The sequence below is a fragment of the Salvia hispanica genome, chromosome 1 (assembly GCF_029641045.1).
Source record: "Salvia hispanica isolate PSC_SH4W2 chromosome 1, Shi_PSC_v1, whole genome shotgun sequence".
Classification (NCBI taxonomy): domain Eukaryota; kingdom Viridiplantae; phylum Streptophyta; class Magnoliopsida; order Lamiales; family Lamiaceae; genus Salvia; species Salvia hispanica.
Window position 1 is genome coordinate 14,795,533 of NC_142692.1, and position 21,324 is coordinate 14,816,856.

General features: G+C 35.1%; 4 protein-coding genes across 4 annotated transcripts; 1 reads left to right on the top strand and 3 right to left on the bottom strand.

Annotated features, from left to right (window-relative positions):
• Positions 1-806: 806 nt before the first annotated feature.
• LOC125218936 (BAHD acyltransferase DCR-like) lies at positions 807-2,338 on the top strand. The gene has a single exon (XM_048120745.2). It carries the CDS (start codon positions 834-836, stop codon positions 2,223-2,225), a length of 1,392 nt encoding a protein of 463 aa, XP_047976702.1. The 5' UTR covers positions 807-833; the 3' UTR covers positions 2,226-2,338.
• A 2,457-nt stretch (positions 2,339-4,795) lies between these two features.
• LOC125222436 (SNW/SKI-interacting protein A-like) lies at positions 4,796-7,283 on the bottom strand. Its single transcript, XM_048125046.2, has 2 exons — positions 7,131-7,283; positions 4,796-6,921 (listed from the first exon to the last, which is right to left on the bottom strand). Exon 2 carries the CDS (start codon positions 6,866-6,868, stop codon positions 5,042-5,044), a length of 1,827 nt encoding a protein of 608 aa, XP_047981003.1. The 5' UTR covers positions 6,869-6,921; positions 7,131-7,283; the 3' UTR covers positions 4,796-5,041.
• An 895-nt stretch (positions 7,284-8,178) lies between these two features.
• On the bottom strand, positions 8,179-8,898 carry LOC125221193 (WUSCHEL-related homeobox 5-like). Its single transcript, XM_048123318.2, has 2 exons — positions 8,599-8,898; positions 8,179-8,458 (listed from the first exon to the last, which is right to left on the bottom strand). Exons 1-2 carry the CDS (start codon positions 8,891-8,893, stop codon positions 8,295-8,297), a joined length of 459 nt encoding a protein of 152 aa, XP_047979275.1. The 5' UTR covers positions 8,894-8,898; the 3' UTR covers positions 8,179-8,294.
• An 8,416-nt stretch (positions 8,899-17,314) lies between these two features.
• LOC125218247 (eukaryotic translation initiation factor 3 subunit F) lies at positions 17,315-20,685 on the bottom strand. Its single transcript, XM_048119883.2, has 6 exons — positions 20,393-20,685; positions 20,090-20,169; positions 19,253-19,479; positions 18,240-18,361; positions 18,038-18,151; positions 17,315-17,586 (listed from the first exon to the last, which is right to left on the bottom strand). The coding sequence occupies exons 1-6, from the start codon at positions 20,612-20,614 to the stop codon at positions 17,497-17,499; spliced, it is 855 nt and encodes a 284-aa protein (XP_047975840.1). The 5' UTR covers positions 20,615-20,685; the 3' UTR covers positions 17,315-17,496.
• Positions 20,686-21,324: the final 639 nt, after the last annotated feature.

Sequence of the window (21,324 nt, forward strand, 5' to 3'; positions counted from 1 at the left end):
TTATTTTAGTTTTACAAATCTTTAATTATATTTTAACTTGTCAATATTCACTATAACCTATTGGTATAGGTTAAATCATTCAATAATTTAAGATGTACTTCATCGATCTACGAAAAATAATCTCTTTGTTTTGGTCAGGGGAGTATCAAACATTATTTTTATCCAATGTCATATTTTTAGAATTTTGTAAATTTGTAACATAGTGTTTATGTTTGCCATATGATGAAGCATTTTTTATATTTGTATATGTTTATATTTTAATAAATATAAAATTCTTAAGAATGAAAAATACATAGGTTAATTTAACTATTTAGATTTATCAGTCAACTGAGTTACCCAAATATTAAACGTTTAGGATTAGAAATAAATTTCTAATCTCATAAAATTACAATCTTATTAGTCCACATTGATTAACTTGACATTGTTAGTTAAAAATAGACATCTAGCCGTTTAGCCGTGTTTTCGATTCATTCAATACCTTGATCAAGATTCAATACCCGACCAACCTAAATGTTTCTAGTCTCAAATTAGTACAATTAAGGAAATAATTTTATTTTTTTGTATGTCGAATCAATTTTTGTATGCCGATTATTTTATGTTCATATTTTTGTATATGTCGGTTGAATTTATCTCTCAACATTTTTGTTTGTCGATTGTATTCCTTTTTTTGGTAACAATAAACGAAACACGTGAAAATATTGAGACGCCAACAATTAAAAGTCAACCCCACAAATTGAACCCCAAAGGCCAAATCCAATGCCTATAAATACCCCTCTTCCTATTTCAATCCCTCTCACTCCAACTCTCTCAATTCTGAATACATACTGAAGAAAATGGTTTCCCAGGCCTTCCCAATTGTGTCGAAATGCCTAGTTTCTCCCGACCAAAAATCAAGCCTAAGAGAGCTCAAGCTCTCAGTTTCCGATCTCCCAATGCTGTCGTGCCACTACATTCAAAAAGGCGGCTTATTCGAAAAGCCGCCGTTGCCAATCTCCGACCTCCTCTCCCGATTAAAACGCAGCCTCTCAAAGTCGCTCACCCATTTCCCGCCGCTGGCTGGCCGCCTCACCACCGACGCCACCGGCCACGTCTACATAGACTGCAACGACGCAGGCGTCGAGTTCATCCACGTCAACGGGTCCCACCTCCACGTCAGCGATCTCCTGGGCCCCACCGCCGCTGACGTGCCCGCGGCCGTTAAGAGCTGCTTCGCCCTCGATCACGCCGTCAGCCACACGGGCCATTTCCGCCCGATTCTAGCCGTCCAGGTGACGGCGCTCGCTGACGGCGTCTTCATCGCCTGCTCCGTCAATCACGCCGTCGCCGACGGCACCTCGTTTTGGAATTTCTTCAACACCTTCGCCGAGTTCGCCAGAGGCGTGGAGGCGATATCGAGGTCCCCGGATTTCAGCCGCGACTCGATTTTGACATCCTCCGCGGTTCTCCGGCTGCCGGAGGGCGGCCCCGTGGCTTCTTTCTCCGCCGAAGCTCCGATCAGGGAGAGGATTTTCCGCTTCAGCAGAGAATCGATTTTGAAGCTTAAATCAAAATTGAATAAAACTGACGGCAACGTTAACGTGGCGGAGGTGATGGGCAAGCACGCCAACGACACGCGCGTTAGTAAACAGAAACCGTTAATCTACGCTGTTAATCCGACGGTGGAGATCTCGTCGTTCCAATCGCTGTGCGCGCTGCTGTGGCGTGGGATCACGCGCGCGCGGGAGCTTCCCCCGGGAAAAACGACGACGTTTCGGATGGCGGTGAACTGCCGGCACCGGCTGGAGAAGAAATTGGAGCCGCTATACTTCGGGAACGCGATCCAGAGCGTTCCGACGTCGGCATTGGCCGGAGAGGTGGTGGGGAGGGACATGCGTTGGTGCGCGGAGCAGCTGAACGAAACCCTGGCGGCGCACGGCGGCGCGGAGGTGCGGAAGTGCGTGGAGGATTGGGAGAGGGAGCCGCGGTGTTTTCCGTTGGGGAATCCCGGGGGCGCGATGGTGATGATGGGGAGCTCGCCGAGGTTTCCGATGTACGACAATGATTTCGGGTGGGGGAGGCCGGTGGCGGTGCGGAGCGGAAGGAACAATAAGTTCGATGGGAAGATATCGGCGTTCCCGGGTCGGGAAGGGGGCGGGTCGGTTGATTTGGAGGTTATTTTGGCGCCGGAGACTATGGCGGGTCTTGAGTCCGACTCGGAGTTCATGCAATATGTGACTGTTTGTTAAATGTTACTGTCTCTGTCCACTTTTAGGAGTTCTCATTCCTTGGCGGCATTGGTTTAATATGAATGTCACTTGTATATATTAGTCTTAAATAAAATATCAATGGAATGTGTTAATAGAGTGAGACCTTATACCATTTATAATAAATACTAGTATGAAACTTCTATTTGCCGACAGAAATAATACTCCTCCGTCCCGTTACAATTGAGGCGCTCTAAATCGGACGTTGTTTTACAAAAATGATAATAAATAATTACAGTTGAGATAAAGTAAAATAAATAACATAATATGTATATTTTATCTCTGACTTTATATTCTCTCTACTTTAACTATTTATTATCATTTTCACAAAACAACAGCCAAAACGAAACGATCGAGTGATTAGTATCGTGGCTTAGTTAATGTGATGTAGTATTATAATAGTGGAGTATTTTTTTTTCAGAGTTTTAGATTAAGAAGAGTGGTGTGTTGAGGAATTGCAGTTCGTGATGTGAAGTGATTTAGAATAGAGATTGAATAGAGATTGCAATTTTTGGCACGACACGATAACACGATATGAATCCGCACGAAATTAATGGGTATGTGTCAAAGTTTATTGGGTTCGTGTCCTTATCGTGTCGACACGATAACGACACGAAAATTTAGTGTTACACGTTAAGTATACTATAATATTATTTCGTGTCGTGTTCGTGTCATGTTCGTGTTACACGTTAAGTATATATAATATTAATTTTATTTTTATTTATTTTAAAATTTTAAAAATTTAAAATTAAAATTAAAATTTTCATATTAGAAATAATATTAATATATTATAATATTACTACCTCCGTCTCCCAAATTTTGACACACTTTGACCCGGCACAGATTTTAATAAATGTAATGGAAAGTGAGTTAGAAAAAATTCAAGGATGTGGTCCTACTTTTAAAATATTAGTTTTATAATAAAAGTGAAGTGTGTCAAATTTTCAGGGACGGACCGAAATAGTAACTGTGTCAGAATTTGGGGGACGGAGGTAGTATTATTATAGTGTTGTTATCGTGTTGTGTCGTATATGTGTTGTTATCGTGTCGTGCTGACCCGAAGTGGTTCGTGTCGTGTTCGTGTCTGAGGGTAGCGGGTCGTGTTCGTGTTCGTGTTTGGAGTTTTCTTAATGGGTCGTGTTCGTGTTTGTTGTTATCGTGTCGTGTCGACACGATAACGACACAACACGCACGATTTGCCACCCCTAGGAGAAACATTATGGGTGAGGATTGGTCAGTTTAGATCGTCATCGGTATTTTGCGCATGTAATTAATGTGCAAAAAAATAATCTTATATTCCTATTTTGTGGCGTTACTAAAAAACCAAAAGTTTCTTTTCCTCTCTTAATTTTTAAATTTTTTCATTAAAACACGTGTAGTTTACCTACAAGACTAAATACTTTAGATATGAGGAACACATACTCTTATTATGTCCCATTATTAGAGAGATTTCGGAATATAGATTTCAATTGCCTTATAATCAGAGATAGGCGTGTTAAAAAAAAGATAAGTTGAAACCAGAATGCAATTTTGGTGATAGTATATTTTGTCAAAAATATTATAAATTTATGAATTATAAAATACTTATTCCATTTCATTTTAAATGATACATTTTCTTTTTTTGATGTCCATTCGAAATTATACATTTTTAAAAATAGAAACACCACATTTTTCTATTTTTTCTCTATCCTAGTTGATTCTCTCTTAATTTAACTTACAAAACACACCAAATAAATTCTCGTATTGAACGAGAAATTTCTACAATTAAAGTGAGACAGAGGGAATACATAATAGTCATTAATTGTATTGTTTTTACTTTTTTCACGTTAACATCAAAATCTTGAAATTTTACATTGTGATGATGACATTGTGTTGACGTTGTATTGCTATTGCGTTGAAAAGTTTGGAGTTTGTACAATGTATGATATTATATTGTATTTTATGACTACCCTATTAGACCTTAGGTGACTACAAATATGATATAACCCTTGAGTTTGGAGTTTGTATAATATATGAATTTGAATTTCACAATTAATTCTAGATAGATAATTATAGTATGATTATAAGTTATAGTCGGTCACTCCAACTAAAATAATCTCACGACTTAATCTTAGATAAATAATCAAGAGTATAATAGTACGTAATAGCAACCGATTAAGACCTTAATTTATACTCTTCCACTTCACTCACCACCTTACTTGCCACCTCAGCCCTCTCATTTTCTCTCTCTCCTCCCTCTCACCTTCGACTAATCTCCATTGTATTTACCAAAAAATTGTAGAGAAAGGGAGAGAAATTAGGTCGATTGTGTTTGCAACTTATTAAATTCATAAATTTCCTTGGATAGAAATTCACCTACATCTCATAAACCAGTTTCCAATGACTACATCTTATTGTTTCTCAAGCTTTCTAGGATCGAACGCTCAAATGGGCAAACCATACTAAGAGCCACGTGTGTACGCAAAATCCATATACATAATTTTTGGATATTCAATTTGATAGTATATTTCACTAAGTCATCCATTAAGTGTGTCTGTTTATTTCCTCCTTCGGAAACAAGAGGTCACATAGAGGCCCCATTTCATTCCTCCTTCAGAAACAAGGTTTGGTCAAAGCATACAATGCCAATCATAACAAAATACAAATATTTAAGTGCAACAAGCTACAATATCCCACCATGCATATAAGTGTAGAACAGTAGTAGAGCAACATGGCACAGCTTTAGCATTCCCAATTCTAACAGCATAGAGCTGAGTAATCAGAAGAAGCTCCGGATAAGGTAAAGGTAATCTACCTCCTCAACGTCCCCCTTTGTCGAATTGAATACGTGATCTGGTAGATCCGTCTGAGCCATCTCGCATGGATCCAGCACTCGCCTTCAAGGTACCTCCGCTCCCAATTTTGTCAATGGCTTTCTTACCAGTCTTAACCTCTGTCAAGAATTGGTCAAGACCGAAGGGATCTTCTTCAGGTTGCTCCTTGTCAAACTCAACTGGTCTGTCTCTTGGACCAGACCTCTCGGATGTACCCGTAAATGCCCTGTCAACCTTGAAGCGCTCAGTCTTCTTTATCTTATCCAGCTGCTCATCAGCGCCACCATACATCTCATCATCGCCATCTTTCTTAGGCCTGTACAGAGTAGTCAAAGCAGATTGAGCAGTAAATAGGCCCTTGTCGTAGATGTTGTAAGCATCATCCGTGGCAAAACCAGAATCCATCCCTTTCTCTTGGTTGAACAGCCTCTGATCGTACATAACTTCACCCCCTCTTGCTCCTGTGTTGGCCATCCCAAGAGCCACTTTCTCACTGATATCACGGTCTCTATCCCGGGTAATCTTGCTCTTCTTCCCCATGGCAGCATCTTTTGCCTCAAGTCTTCTTTCCCTCTCTCTCTCTCTTCGCCGCTCCTCACGAATTTTTTCCCTGCGCAACCTATCCTCTTTCTCTTCTTTCGTTTCCTTGGGGCCATCCCTTACCCTTTCCTCTCTACCTCTTTCCTCTCTACCCCTCTCATAATCCACACTCATATCACCATCATTAGCAGTCCTCTCAGAAGGCATTGATATTCCACCTGCTGAAGCCACACCAGTTCTCTCAGATCTTGCCTTTTGTGCGAGCACCCGTAGTTCCATCTCTTTCTTCTCCTTTTCCTTCATCATCATCTCCTTTTGAACCTTAGACCGTACTGCAACAGCCTCTCTAGCTTTCTGTTCTGCAACGTATAAAGCCTCAGATAACTTGGCAAAATTATCATTAATCTGAACCTCCTGCAGCCCTCGGCCATCAGCAGCCAGCCGCTTGTCGAGGGGAATTGTATACCCTTTAGGGTTCTTCCAGTTGGATATGCAAGGTGGGATTTTCCAGTCCTGCTGGTCCTTCACAGTCACAGGCCGAGGCGGAGAATGCATGACCGGGACAGGAGGAGAACCTGAAGCCTTGGGAACTCTCTTGTGCTTGAACTTCGGAGGCTCTAGAGGGTCAACAGGCATTTCCACCATGCGAATGATTCTCTCCTTCGCACCTGAATTAAAAGCTGCCGACTGCTGAGACGGCTTATACTTGATGAACTTAGAATCCGTGGACGTTTTAGGAACATTTTTTGGCTGTGCAGCACTCAACCTAACATTCACAATCTGCTCCAAAGCAGCCTTGGTCTGTTGCGTTGTCTCATCAATCTCCTTCTGCTTCTCATCAGCATCCATGTCATCCTCTTTGGTACCATCCTTGGCAAAGACTGGAACAAGATCTGAGTGCTGCGAATACACTATCTTCTTCGCATTCTCATCCTGCCTCACAATCGTATCATATCTCAAATTTCCACGCTCGTCCACTGTGAGAGGCAAAGTCTTTGCACCAGGCTTGCTCTTACTCCTCCCCATCCCAAGCGGATACTGCGCGTAATGAATTTCAGGGAACGCCCCTCCATCCCCAAAATCCTCAGGCTTCGACGGCTTAAACCCTGCCCGTTTCAAATAAGGAGGCACTGGCTTAGCTTTCAGAGCCACATGTTCCTCCTCCACCTCAGATAAACTATACCGGCTTTTAAACCAGGGATCGTTAGAGTGATCGTAATTACTATTAACCGAAGATTTCGCCTTTGGAAGAATGTCTGTCAACGCCGCCATCTTCTAAATCCGATCTCGGTAACAATAATTATCTAAAACGATTCTTCAAATTTCTACAAATAGATCAAGGAACCCTAAATTAGAGAGAAAATCAGGAAAAATTGTTTATTCCGTATATGCAAAATACGTGCTCCATTTCAGATCTAAGATTAGGGTTGTATCACAAACGGAACGAGCGATTAACAAATTAAATTGTTACACGATAAGTCACAAAATTCAAAAGCTAAGCGTATCGATTGTTACAAAGCATCGGAAAACTGACCTACGATTCGAAGTGTTTTACGAGCGGAGCCAAACGCCGGAGTTCCGAGTTGAGAGGAAATATCTTGATTAGGTCGGAGTAGTGTTTATCGATTGATCAGACACAATTTGTCGACTTTGGGCTGAAACTTCCCTTGAGCCCATTAATTTTCCTTTTTATGCTTTGGAGGGCGGGGATCGAAACTTAACCAATTTAGTCAATTTCAAATAATTAAAAACGTGTACTCCCATTTATAAAATTAATATTCCTCTGGAAGTTCATTTTTTTCATTTTTGTTCGTCAGTTCTAATTCATTTCATTCATTAATAGGACCTCACATTTCACTCATATTTTATTTAAAACTAATATTCCATCTGTCTCATATTACTTGTACTTTTTATTTTAGGCCATAAATTTAGAATTGGTTTTTTAGTATCATTATATTAGTATTTTAAATGTAACGAGAGATCACTAAATAAGGTACAATTAATTGATTTTAATAAAAATAGTGTATGTAGTTTGGGACTAGCTGAACTAAAAATGTGCAAGTAACATGAGATAGAGGGAGTACTATACAAGTACGACATAATGACATATGTTCTATTAACTTTTTTCCACACATTTTTTTAATATTTTTAAAAGCCTGTACCGAAAAGAAATGAGTCTCCTAATGTTGGACTGCAAGAGTTTATAAAAATAGACTTCACGTCCGATTAACTTTTTTAATTAATTTGTTTAACCAAGTCAAACAATTTCTTAAAATCAGCCTTGTTTCAATATGAGATATTTATTTTCAAACGGGAGGAGTATGATATTTGAAAGACTTTCATCTATCGCGATAGTTAATTTATTCCAAAATGTTGCAAACCGAGTTCTCAATCAATCACAAACTAAGTTTTAAACATGGGCCCGTCATCAGAAAGGTCGAGCATATGTATATATATATCGATATTGATGATAATTTGAAACAAAGGATGAAGAATGATAGAGCCGAATTAATAGCTATGCGATAAAATAGAGGAGAACGTCTTAGGAGCAAACATTAATATTTAGATCTACGTGCATTAATTTTACATCTAATGTTAATAATAAATTATGTGTAGATAAAGTTGATCATGCAAATCAACTTCTCGAAATCAAAACATGAGAAAGAGAAGATGAATGATTAGTTAATGATACGGCTAACTAAACAAAGCTCAATCTCAAATCCAAGGTGGGATGATCCATTTCCATGGCAAGGTTGTACGTATTCTCTTTGCAGTCGTCTGCATACAGCCGAGACTTCACCGGAAACAGTTGAAGCGTTTCAATCACTCTTTCGGCTTCATTTTTCTCGGCACTACCGAATTCTGCACAGAATATTCAATCTCAATATGATCTGTTGCAAACTATTTGCTAGTCGTTAACTAATTGCTAAGTGTTAACATTTGTATGCCAACTAAATTGTGTATATATACATAGATATAGGGGGAGAGAGAGAAAGAGTTACGTTTAGAAGGGGTGGGAAGGTCATCAACGGAAATGCGGCGTCGTTTCTGTCTCTCTCTGGCCTTGTGGTTTTGGAACCAGTAAAAAACATTTTTGCTCTCAATCTTACCATAAAAGCTCAACTCAGCAGATATCTTTTGGATCTGATCAGTAGTGGGAGTTCTGAGACCTGACTTGAACAGCTCCGTCAGAACTTTTACTTGTTCCCCTGTCGGATTCCAACGCCCGCACTTGCTCCCTGTTCCGCCCCCTCGCGCCGCCGCCCTAATGCAAAACCCCGTCGAGTACTCATCCATCACTATATTTTTTTTATTATGCAATAACTTACTACAAAATTAAGGACCAAAGCTCAACTTATTTATAGCACCACAAGATTCATTAATTTAATATAAATGGACTATTTAGTGCATTGATTTTAGGGACGAGATGGAGAAGTTTGAGGATTTGAGGGCAATGTTTTTTTGCCTGGTTTTTTGTGTTAAGACTAAGAGATGCGCAAAAGCTGCCACTGTTCAAAGTTTAGGGCCGCGAGCAGACAAAGTGGTGACGACTCCAATTTTTTATTAAATCATTTTCACCACCAATGCTCTGCAATTTATTATTACAACAATATGTTAGGAAATTAACTTGCTTGAGTAAACAAGTTAGTAATACTCTCTTCCTTCTCTATATATTACGTGTTCCAATTTTTAATTTTGTTTTGTCTCTTATGAATTACTTCCTCCGTTTATGAATAAATGATTATCTCATAGTTCACCTGCTCGGGTTTTAAGAAATTATTTTAACTCTAGAAAAAATTAATGAAATGTGGGTCTTATTTTATATAATAGTTTTATAATAAAATGTAAGTAGAATAAGTTAATAGAATGTATGTAGGGTCCACTTACCTAAAGTAGTAAAAAAATGAAATGGAACATTTACTAGCGGACGGATAAAAAAGAAAAAATTGAACATTTAATATTTCACGAACTTTTTTGACCTACTTTCGCTTACAATTTTTAAAACTCATGCATGTCCAATCAAAATGGGACACATAGTAGTAGTATATAGGGTTATGAGAAAGTTACATGATTAATTCTTTTTAATAATGATTCATAATTGAATTTTTATCCGATCTTTATTTTTTTATTAAGACATAAGAATCTGACAAAGAGGATAAACATGAGTAACGTTAATAAATAAGAGTGCACGGCGATGAAGGTCAAAAGTTCACATTGTTTGATCCAGTTGCGAGAGGTTGTGATCACCATAAAAATAAATAAAAATCTGACATAGAAGCTGAGATTATTTGACCAACACAACTATTGATTCAGTCAAAAGTTAAAATGTTGTTGGGATGAAAAAATAAATCTTTATTTATTGATTTATTTTAAACTTAAAGAAGACCCCTCCTTTTGAGGTTATTGAGACATAAACTAGAGGACATAAAAAGCCACCAATTAATAGAGATTTGAGAGAGAGAACACACGACCAACAAAAAGGAGACCAAATTGGCTTTTATGATATCTCAGTGCTTCCTGTCTTAGGCCGACCGGTTTAGGCTTCTTTAATGAATTTCATAAAATTTCGATCTTATATTTAAAATTTCAATTTATCCGAGAAAGTTAGCCGAAGATAAGAAATTAACCCAAGAAACGCATGCATCGTTTTATACATATTTAAACCCCATATTCATATTTGTTTCTAGGGTTTGTCTTCATGGAGGGAATTCAAGATTCAACATTTTCATATAAAAAGGTGAGGTTGTAATATAGTATATTGATTGTTACCATAAAATAAATAAAATTAACTCATAAACAAAGTAATAGTAGTACCTCAATATTGGTCACGAACTTGATTGTCATATTTTGTTAGTTCCTTTTTATGTCCATTGAGTAATAGTAATTGTTTCTGAAAATTTTTAGGGTTGCCTCTAACTTCAGCTATTTCAGTTTCTAGAAAGGGGGGGCAATTTCCATGGAAGATTGTTTGTGTGTGTGCTTTGGACAATTGCGACTTATTTGCCCTTATCCGGACGTAAAATTGTCATGTCCGTCCCCTCCGTTTGCCTCTGACGTTGCTCCGAAGACCGAAAAAATAGTCATGCCCAACCTAACCAATCTATTAACAATATATCCCGCCCCCTTTGTTTCCAAATCCTGGATCCGCCACTGGTATTTTGGAGGTATAGATACTTATGATTGAAGGTATAGCTCGCCATTTCTGATTAGAAGACATACAAGAATAAGGCTAATTACATGTGTTGGATCTTGAAATTATGAAAAGATTTAGGTATTCAGGGCATCAATTCTTCTACTGGTTCTAATGCACTGTTCAATGGGGAAATACCGAAATAGGGTTAGACGAGTAGTGTCATCATTATTAATGGTGTAACTAAGCATTTTTTTTTAGGGTTTTTGGCTTTTAAAACCAAAACCTTTCCCCGAATTCCGATTTTTTCCATGAACTATGAGATTTGTTTTTAAAACCACGAACTTTCATTTCGTTAGGATTTTCCCAACCCGACCCGAATAGCACATTTCCAACCCGAATAGCATAATTTAAAATGTTAAAGTTGTGTTTTGTTTATTCAAAGGTTGTCATTTGTTATGTAATAATTGTGACCGTATGTATTATTGTGCCAAATAGTATCTAAGTAATCAATTTAGTGACAAATAGGATTAAAATTGACATGTATACAACCCGGGTTTCGTCGTTGACCCGCCAGGGGAAAATCCTAACGAAATGAAAGTTCGTGGTTTTAAAAACAAATCTCATAGTTCATGGGAAAAACCGGAATTCGGGGAAAAGTTTTGGTTTAAAAAGCCAAAAACCCTTTTTTGGATTTTTGTCCAAGGTTATTTGATTCATTAACCCTAAACATAGCTCAAATGTTGTACTTCGAGGACCTATCTTTTGTATTTCATACTCTCTATGTTCCACCTTAAATAATTCATATATCAAGTCACTTTTAGAAAAAAAAACAACACACTTACTGATCTCCTACCAAAAAAAAAAAAAGAACAACTGAGGGCATTTTTTATGCAATTACGAAGGTTAATTTGTGTTTCTAATTATAACTCTTTCGCTAAGCATCTTAATTCTTAATATCTCAACTAAAATTAGGGGATACAAATGGAAATATTATATAAAAGTAAAATATTAAGATAATTTGTCTCTCAGCTTAGGAGTACTTTCTTCTACATCTTAAATTGTGGCTACTTTTCAAATTTTCCAAATAAAAATAATTACTCTCTATTTTTATATCTTAAAAAAAATATTTATGCCCAATAAATATATTTTTTTTAATTAAAAAAAATATCTCATTTAAAGCAAGACAGAGAGAATGTTAATTTATGCTAATATCCCAAAAAAATGTGCGACAGATGTTTTTTGAGCGGTAAAACTTATCACATATTAATCCGTTCATTATTAAAATCTTTGAACTTCGAGCACTTGTAACTTTATCTGCGCAATTATTCATGAGAGAATTGACTTAAGTCCTAAACAAACCACATCCAACAGGAAAACAAAAAGACAACAAGAATGGGACTGTACTTTCAAATATACAAAATCAGCACATATTGTTATTATAGTCACTATATGTATATATGTGTGTACTAGAAACTATGGGCATATCAATTGATCAATTTGAATTTATTATTGTAGGTTAAATTATACTCCAGTTTTTATCATGTCATTGACTCATTGCATTAAAATTTTGAAAGAAACGCCCGAAATTGAATATGGCTTACGCATGTTAAATTTTAATCTAGTGCGTGGTATTCGATTCTCTAGATAAAATAGTATTAAGATATAATCTAAGATTAAATTATGATAATAATACTATTAATTATTTTATTTTATAATAATACTATGTAATTAAATATATATGTGTATAATTATTTTTATACTTTAGAATTTTAAGAATTTTCTAATAATAAAATAATTAGTTGCTATTGATTATTAGACGAAGAAATTCAATTGAACAGTTAATTTTTATATTAGTGTTTGAATAAAATAAAATAAAATTCTCCATTTTAAGGTAACCCAATTCGAATCCTTTTATATTATGCAAAATTGAAGAGAGTTATTACCGACTTAATTAATTACTCCCTCCGTCCCGCTTTAGCAGTCCCATTGACTTTTCTGTCATCTTTTTTGTAAAAATAATAAAAAAAATAGTTAAAGAGGAGAAATGGTAAATTAAAAGAGAGAATAATATACAGAAGAGTCTTATCTACATTATTGTCCTCTTACTTTACCATTTTTCCACTTTAACTATTTTTTATCATTTTTACAAAAAGATGGTAAAAAAATCAATGGGACTGCTAAAGCGGGACGGAAGAAGTATAATTTTCCAAAGTTATTGAAAGTTACTATTAGATAGTTAATCTGCTTTGATTTAGACTTTCCTTTCATAATCAAACAGTTATACTACATAACCATTTATCTAATTTCCTTTCATTTGAAATAAGGGTATATTAGTCCACATATAAATTATTCTTATGGCAAAAAAAAGATAGGGATATTATGACTTGGAGACACTATGTCTCTAAATCACTATTATTTTAATTAGAAGTAGTTGGCTATGATTAATTATCACATGAATATCCATCCAGGATTGAATTGTGAGATTAAATACCTAATGAATTAAATACACTACATAATTGATCCTGATATATAATCGTCCAAATCGAACATCCCCTTTATTAATTGGCATAACTTTTCCTTTTGTCATTTGTCCACAATTAATTGTATTTACTACTTCAAAATATTTTTGATGATAGACTCCACATTTCACTATCATTCCACTCATATTTTATTACTATAAGGTGGTGTTCGGTTGTCATGACTAATAATCATGAGACTATTCATCTAGGATTAAGTTGTGGGATTATTTTAGTTGGAATGGGGAGTCTATGACTAATTATCATGAGACTATCTATCTAGGATTAAGTTGTAGGATTCAATCTCATGAACCAAATATGATACATATTTAATCATGGGATTTAATCTTGGCAACCGAACACCCCCTAAGTGTATATAACAGTACGAATCAAATTCCAATAACATTTTTCTCCCACTTTTCACTATCTTTCTTATTACTTAATACGTTAATTAATCTTGGCCGGAGAATAGTGTGTATCATGTCATTGCATTAAAATTTTGAACGAACGCTCTTTAATTTGAAGTAGTTGAAATAGTATTAAATTAAAGCCAACAAAATTGTTTGTTAATTCAAGAGATTTGAACTAATTCTTAGTCAAGGAACAATGTTTAAGTTATAAGTGTGATTCGCACATGATTCAAGAATAATATAGTTAAAGAGAGAAATGGAGCATCCAATTTGCAATGCGTGGGTGATCCCACAAGTCCCAACAATGTTTGGATCTCAAAAATGTAATCCCCTAATTTACTAATCACATTTTTTGTCCATTACTGCTTGGCTCTGCGTTTTGCACCATTCTAACTTCTAGGATATCTTTTCTCCACTATTTCATTTTTTCTGTACTTGTAGTCAGCAACATCATTATTTTATTTTAATTCGTTTATCTTTTCTTCTTTTACATTCCTTTCGTTTTTATTTTCGGCTTTAAATGTGGTGGTTTAGGGAATTGAAGTTTTCAATTATATTTCTCCAATTTGAAGAGAAAATTTAGGAACTATCAAGGTTTGAAAAAAAGAACTTCTCCGAAAGTTTAGTTTCTCAAATTTGAGGAGAAAATTCAGGAAAAGATAGAGGTTTAACTAACTAATTAAATTGGACCTGGCTAAGTTTTAAGTGGTTTGGACTTTGGACTTTGGAGTGTAAAAAACGAAAAAATAGAGCTTTTTTATATTGTTCTCCTATTTTGGAGTGTAAAAGTAGAATTTAGTTTTTTATGCTATTTTAAAAACATATCGTGGCCGGCCAAAGTATGACAAATTGGTAGAGACGTTAGTTCAATCCGAATTTGATGGGCAATCAGATTAGTCCGTTAAAAAATTAGAAGGTTAGGACTGAAAAACTACAACAACTGGAAATCAGGCTAATCGGATAGCCCGTTCGGTGGTTTTTTTTTTTGGAGGGGGGATGGGCTGCACAAAAATAATATTTTTAATTATTTTTCATATTTTATGTATTGCTCTCTTCGCTTCAAACCATTCCTCTACATTTATTTCCTTTTTTTCTATGAAAAATATGTCCTTATACAAAAGATGGATTAAAGTTTATAATTGTTTCCAAACTAAAAAACACTAGAAAAGTCAAATATGAGTTTTTTTTTATGTCATAGATGTTTAAAAATTAATTATATTATTATTGTTATGAATTTGATACTTTTTCTTTTATCCACCTTATATCTCACTTTCTATTTATAACTTTTGCTAAATATAGTTTATTTAGCATGTTGATGTACTCCATTTATTATGATTCTGAAAACACGTGCGATAAAAAAAAATGTGCAAAGTGAAATGGGAAGGAGGGAGTACGTCTTTTTGCATCACTCTTCTTAGTTTATTACTCTCTCCGTCCCAAAGAAGTTGACACACTTTCCTTTTTAGTTTGTCCCACAAAAGATGTCACATTTCCCTTTTTGGAAAAAGTTCTCTCTCACATGAATATAAAAATTATAATTTTTCTCTCCATTTAACACACAAAACAAAACCTCCTAAAATCTTGTGTCATTTTCAAAGTATGCCAACTTCTCTGGGACGGAGGGAGTATTTTATAATTTTTGTGTTTATATCGTCGTTAGAGACTGCTTTTATGTTTGGTAGGTGCCACCTAATTCATGTTTGATCCACGTTTTATACTTGAGTATACGACACTCAATATTTATTTTGAGTTTACTATTGAAATTTCTCATTCTGTTTAAAAATATTTTGAAATCAATACTCTTTGTTGGACAAGAATTGACCGATAACGTAATGTTTGATGCTAGTTTATTTTAGATAAAACTATTGAATAGTGACTTTTTGTGTGATAATTAATACTCCCTATTTCCTCACAATGCTTTTAACTTGAGAATTTATCCTTCCATCATAAATCCCAATCCACACCACAATTACAACACCTCAACGGACAATAACTATTATATACTCCTATTTGGAAACCTCCATCACTGAATGTCCATAATTTTCTAATTTCCATTTGTAACGACTCTAAGTAATTAATGTTTTTGGATAAGAAACTAATTCATGGGAAGGACCAATAGCTATGGCTGGATAAAAGTGCCATCCGTCTTTATTCAAATGTCCCTTTCCAATCCTCCAAGTAGATAGTGACACCATATTTTTCCCCATATTCATATATCCACTTAAACTTCCATCAATATTAACAAAACTAATGTTTTTCAGTGAGATTCGAGAACTATAATAAAATAACAATATAAAGCTAAGTTTTTTATACATAGTTTTGTAATAAGAGATGTGAAATCTAGGCCGCCCCTAATTTCCGTCAGTTTCCGAGTTGTCGCCACTAAATATTGTCAGCATGCACTTATCAGTTTTTGGTGTGAAGTGAGGCCCCATTTTTGGGACACCCTTCTTATTGCTTGGAGATACATTGTAACCAGTTTTCCCAATCACCTAAAAAGGGTGTATTCTGTTACGGTGTAGATTTAATTATTACACTCCATTAATCAAATTACATGATTAGCTGTCGTACATACTTTTTTCGATTTTAAAAGGACCCTTAAATGTTAGGGATAGTTTCCTTCCATTTTTAGCAGTACTGCTCTATCTGTCTTATAATAAATGTCACACTTTTCTTTTTAACTATTATTGAAGGGAATCAGACTTAGAATTGAAAACTCACTCTATAAGATATTCACCATTCCATTCCATAATCATTTATCACTTGAAGTTTGGAGCATGATAAGAAAAGAAGATCGAGACTTCAAGATTCATTCTTTCGGTTTTGTCTTTGTTATTTTTAATATTTTCATACTTGATAGTGGATTTTGTTACCTCGTCTATGGATAACCAATTTGTTGGATTCTAGGAATTTGAAAGTAACTATTTATATTAATTTGATATCTAAAACTTGTATTTAATTCTGTTCAATAAGGCTTCAAGTTGTGTATCACAACTTGTATGATTTGATGGCATGTGGAGAATCGAAAGAGGATTCATGTGTTAGATTAGAATTGATAGCATTATAGTTAATGTCCCAAAAAGAGTAAACCTAAGACCGGAGACTTTTTAAGGATCTAATTAAAATGTTAGAGACTAATTCAAAATTGTACTCCCTCCGTCCCATAAATGTTGAGTCGTATTCCTTTTTAGTCCGTCCCAACAAAGTTGAGTCATTTTCTTTTTTAACAAAAGACAAAACATTTGATCACTCTTACTTTATTCCATCATTTACTTTACTGTCTCTTATCTTTCCTACTTTTTTCATCTCTCCTATTTATTAATATAAATTCTTAATCTCCATGCCCAAAAGTTTTGTCTCAACTTTTATGAGACGGAGGGAGTAGTTTAATAATCTATATTTTTTCATTGTTGCATTTTCAATCTATGTAATCTTATTATAGCATTTCAATATATGCAATTTTCTTCATACTACTTTGCAATTTGATTTTTTTAATTCAAATATTAAAAGAAAATAACACAAATCGATAAAAAATAAGTGCAATAATGTTTGACTAGAAATGAAAGGTGCTCAGTCTGAAATATAAAAAAAAATGCTGATGTGGATGGGAGAATTGGTTGTGGCTGAAAATGAGATTGATTTTCAGTAAAAGCAAAAGTGAAGCAAACAATGATTAGTTAGTTAATAGCAGAGAGATGCTCAAATCCAGATCATACACGAAAATTTCCCTTGTAAAAGAGAGCACAGCACAAACAAAGGTCATACATCTTGGAAAGGAAAAAACTACTACATCAACAGAGCTACTATCATGGTGTCTCAAGAAAACAAAAGGAATATCTATCAAATGATCTGGGCAGCAGTATTCAGCTTTTCTGCTAAGCTAAGTTGTGTTCTCGTAATGCTAGACAAATAAAGCAACAGAAGTTGGTCCTGCAAGAAGATGAAAACATGGTTTAAGATCAATTCCATAACAAAAGAACACCTCCAACCACAACGACTATGAATTTCAATAGCTCATTACCCAGAGGAAACTAGAGACTCTACTAAACAACTTAAAACATAATAAATGGTACATTTAACGAATAAAAACTTCAATAGCTCATGACCTTCACCACTCTCTTCCATTGTACGTGTCTCAAGATTTTCTATAAATAAACTTTAAAATACTTAATAGAAATTGTATGTTTAGTTAAAGCAAGGCAGAAGGGAGCATAGGAATTGTCTTTTAGCTTATGTGACTGTTCAGACAATACAAAGAAAAGGAGAAAGAGAAACAATAAATTTAACTATGTTTAATTTGAAATAATGGAAAACCCAAAGAAAGAATGTAAACATCTTATTAACTTCTGAGTAATTAAAGCCAGCAGATAGGATTTCATACCTGCAGATTGTCATTGACTAGCTTATCAAAAGCATTTGGAGATAGTTTGGGAAGAGCTGCTATTGTATCAGATAAAAATCTTCCAATTTTATTATCAGGGGCGCTGCGTCCTTCCTGAAATAATAAAAAAAATACTTGTTCAAATGACAAGCAAGGACGGGAAAGAAGAGATTCAGACAAAAAAAAAAAACAGCTTCCTCACCACGACATTATCCACATATTTGTACACATCGTCGATTAGAGCAAGCAACCGTTCCGTGGTTGCTTCCATTCCCTCGAGATCATTTGGAAGCTTGTGAACAATTGTTGGCTTAAGTACATCAACTGTGCAAAGAAATCCAGATAAGATTTTGAACAACGGTATGTATGACATGCACTTGTTCAGCCTAAGTAGTGAGAACTTTCATCTCAAGTGATAATTTAATAAGGGCATTTTTGACAATGAAGGAAAAAAGAATCCATCTGATGGAGACCAGAAAAAGCTAACTACATGATGTGAGAATAATTAGGGTTCCATTTCACAAGTGCTACTTGAAAAAAAGTTCCATTAAAATCTTAAGTAAATTTTGTTTGGCGGTTGGGCCCTCAGTTTTTTTTCAAGTTCATTACGAATTTATGATTCTTGTCAGTTGGACATCCAAATTTTTTGATAGAAATTTGATTCAAGTAACAAATGGTAAATCAAAACAAAAGAATGAGCTGGAAGTGCAACTAATTATGTCACAACAGTAAATTTCACAGGTACTCCAAAGATATATAAATAGCTCAGTCCTTACTCTGAAGATTAGCTCAAACCTCAAATTTAATTAAAAAGAATATGAAAGACAGAATGTCAATTAGGTAAATACACAGAAATATTTCAAACAACATGTTAAAAAACACTATGAAGCAGTGAAGTCTGTAAACCAGACAGTTCACAGTAAGAACTTGGTGATTCAAAATACTAAAGTAGCAGCTGATTCAGCCCCATCCCCAACTTTCGCGGTGCACAACACACTACCATAATGTCAATTTTCCAACCAACACAATGTTATTTGCTATTAGAAGGTTAATGCACTGATATAACCTTGAGTCTCCACATAGCCACTAATGTAAAACACACACCAGGGATTTAATTAAATGATGAATGATACACAACTAGTTCAGCTAATCAACAATCAAACAGTCTGCAAAGAGAAAATCTCAATAAAATCACAAGTTCAGGTCGATACTTACACCCAATCTGTTCCGCCTCCACCATGCATAGGAACAGTGCAATTTCTTGAAATTGTGCAGCAAGTTGTTGGTCTCCAAGAGACAGACCAACAGAGACAAAAGCCTTAATTGAAGCATTACCAGTTCTAAATTCAGTATCAACAGTCAAATGAATAGGATTGTTAACTTCTCTAGAGTAGAACTCATGGATCAAAGCACTGCCACCAATGACTCCGCCAGTTGAAAACCTATCCGCACAAGCATGATCAATTTAAAAACTACAAATTATCGTAAAAGTGAGATCATACAAGTCATGCATTCTTCATTTTCATTTTATTATAAGACATAATAAAAACAGAATTTTAGTATAAATAAACAAAATCTAACTATAATAAATCGAAAATTTCATTTTCCATTAGTCAAAAATACATAAAGACATAAATCAGCAGAACATATTTCCGCAAACATATTTTCTATCTAGCTTGCTCCTTTACATTATTTAAGTAATCAATTCCCGACATTACTACGAATACGAAATCACAATGCTTACAAAAAATACACATCATTTCTAAATACGTACTACGCCCTAACTATTCCAAGCATATCCACATACTCAAAAATATTTATAAGCATTTAATCATACGGACAAACTAAAAATGAAAATATAATAGTAATATAACTTACCAAAAAATAACTTTAATCAACAATAATTTCATCAAGGACGAAAAACATATAAGAAATCATGAACGCATCACTTCAAAATTGATACCTATACATATTTTTGGCTCTAATGTCAGATCAGAACACAATGTGGGAGTAAAAAGTAAGCGCACTTGAAAATCGTAGCTAAAAAATTACCATCCAACAATGACTTCCTTTGGATTCACCTTCTGGTGAGACGTCAACATGTTCTGATGATAATCAATATCGAGTGCAACCTAAAATCACGCAAGCATTATATAATAAATCCATGTCACCAAAATACACAATTGAAAAATAAACTCCAATTCGTTGAACTAAATGAATGACATAACTTGATTTTGGAGAAATCATGAAACATATAAATAGAAGCAATTGAAATTGGTGATAGAGTATAATTAGAAGAAGTTGCAATTATTACAAAATTAGAGTGAAAAAGTGGAAGTAGAAATGTGGAATAACCTGATCGGAGGACTCGTTGTGAGGAACGGCGTAGGAATTGCGAATGTCGACGGTACCGTCAGGCAAAACGGAGCCGAGGAGCGTGCCGATAACGCGCTCGGCTTGGTCCGGTCGCCTGACGTAACAATCGCAGATATTGAATATAACAATCGGATGAACTTTAGCCGACACGCTTGCCGGTGATGGTACATACTGCAGCACCGTTTGTCCGGTGGTTGCCATTGCCGACGAGAGAGAAGAGAGAGCTTCTAGGGTTTTTGGATTCAGTAAAATTGATAAACAGAGAAAATATCAGCTATTTGTGAAACGGGCCTGTAATATAGGAGCCCAATGCTACTCAAATAAATCAACAAACATACTATGCGCCAAAATTGGACAAACGCGTTCACCGTTAAAAAATTAATGAACTATTGACAAAGGACCAAAATGATCAAATTTCCATATGTGCAGGACCAAAAAATCCAAAAGATAAAGTTTAGGACCAAAAAGGCAAAATGATCATATGTTTAGGACCAATTTTGGCCTTAACTCTAGTTGGAAATAAAGCTAACACAATGTTCGGGGTGTAAGAGCATGAACAATAGATGCTCTGGGCCTGTCTAAATGGATACCTGATATCCAATTTTTTGGGTATCTGATCAAAATCGGGTAGTGAGAATTTTGAATGATCGGGTATCGAGTTACCCGATACTCAATCAGGTATATCCGAATTATCTGAATTTTTTTTAAAATTAATAAATTTTGTTTTTATTATAATTAAATATAATTTAATTTCTTAATTACATGTGGATGGATGGAAGATGTTAATATGTCAATTTCTTATTGTGGATGGATGAAAGATGGAAAATGTAATTTAATTTCTTAATTACATGTGGATGGATGAAAGATGTTAATATATAATTTAATTTTTTAATGTAATTTATTTTCTTGTC

Bases quoted from the DNA above. Each gene is read 5' to 3' on its own strand.
- LOC125218936 (XM_048120745.2), top strand. From the start codon at position 834: ATGGTTTCCCAGGCCTTCCCAATTGTGTCGAAATGCCTAGTTTCTCCC.
- LOC125222436 (XM_048125046.2), bottom strand. From the start codon at position 6,868: ATGGCGGCGTTGACAGACATTCTTCCAAAGGCGAAATCTTCGGTTAAT.
- LOC125221193 (XM_048123318.2), bottom strand. From the start codon at position 8,893: ATGGATGAGTACTCGACGGGGTTTTGCATTAGGGCGGCGGCGCGAGGG. The intron at 8,459-8,598 runs GTAACTCTTTCT...TATTCTGTGCAG, and splicing joins CCTTCCCACCCCTTCTAAAC to AATTCGGTAGTGCCGAGAAA.
- LOC125218247 (XM_048119883.2), bottom strand. From the start codon at position 20,614: ATGGCAACCACCGGACAAACGGTGCTGCAGTATGTACCATCACCGGCA. The intron at 18,362-19,252 runs GTAAGTATCGAC...TTCTTTGCACAG, and splicing joins GGAGGCGGAACAGATTGGGT to TTGATGTACTTAAGCCAACA. The intron at 17,587-18,037 runs GTATGAAATCCT...ATCTTCTTGCAG, and splicing joins TAGTCAATGACAATCTGCAG to GACCAACTTCTGTTGCTTTA.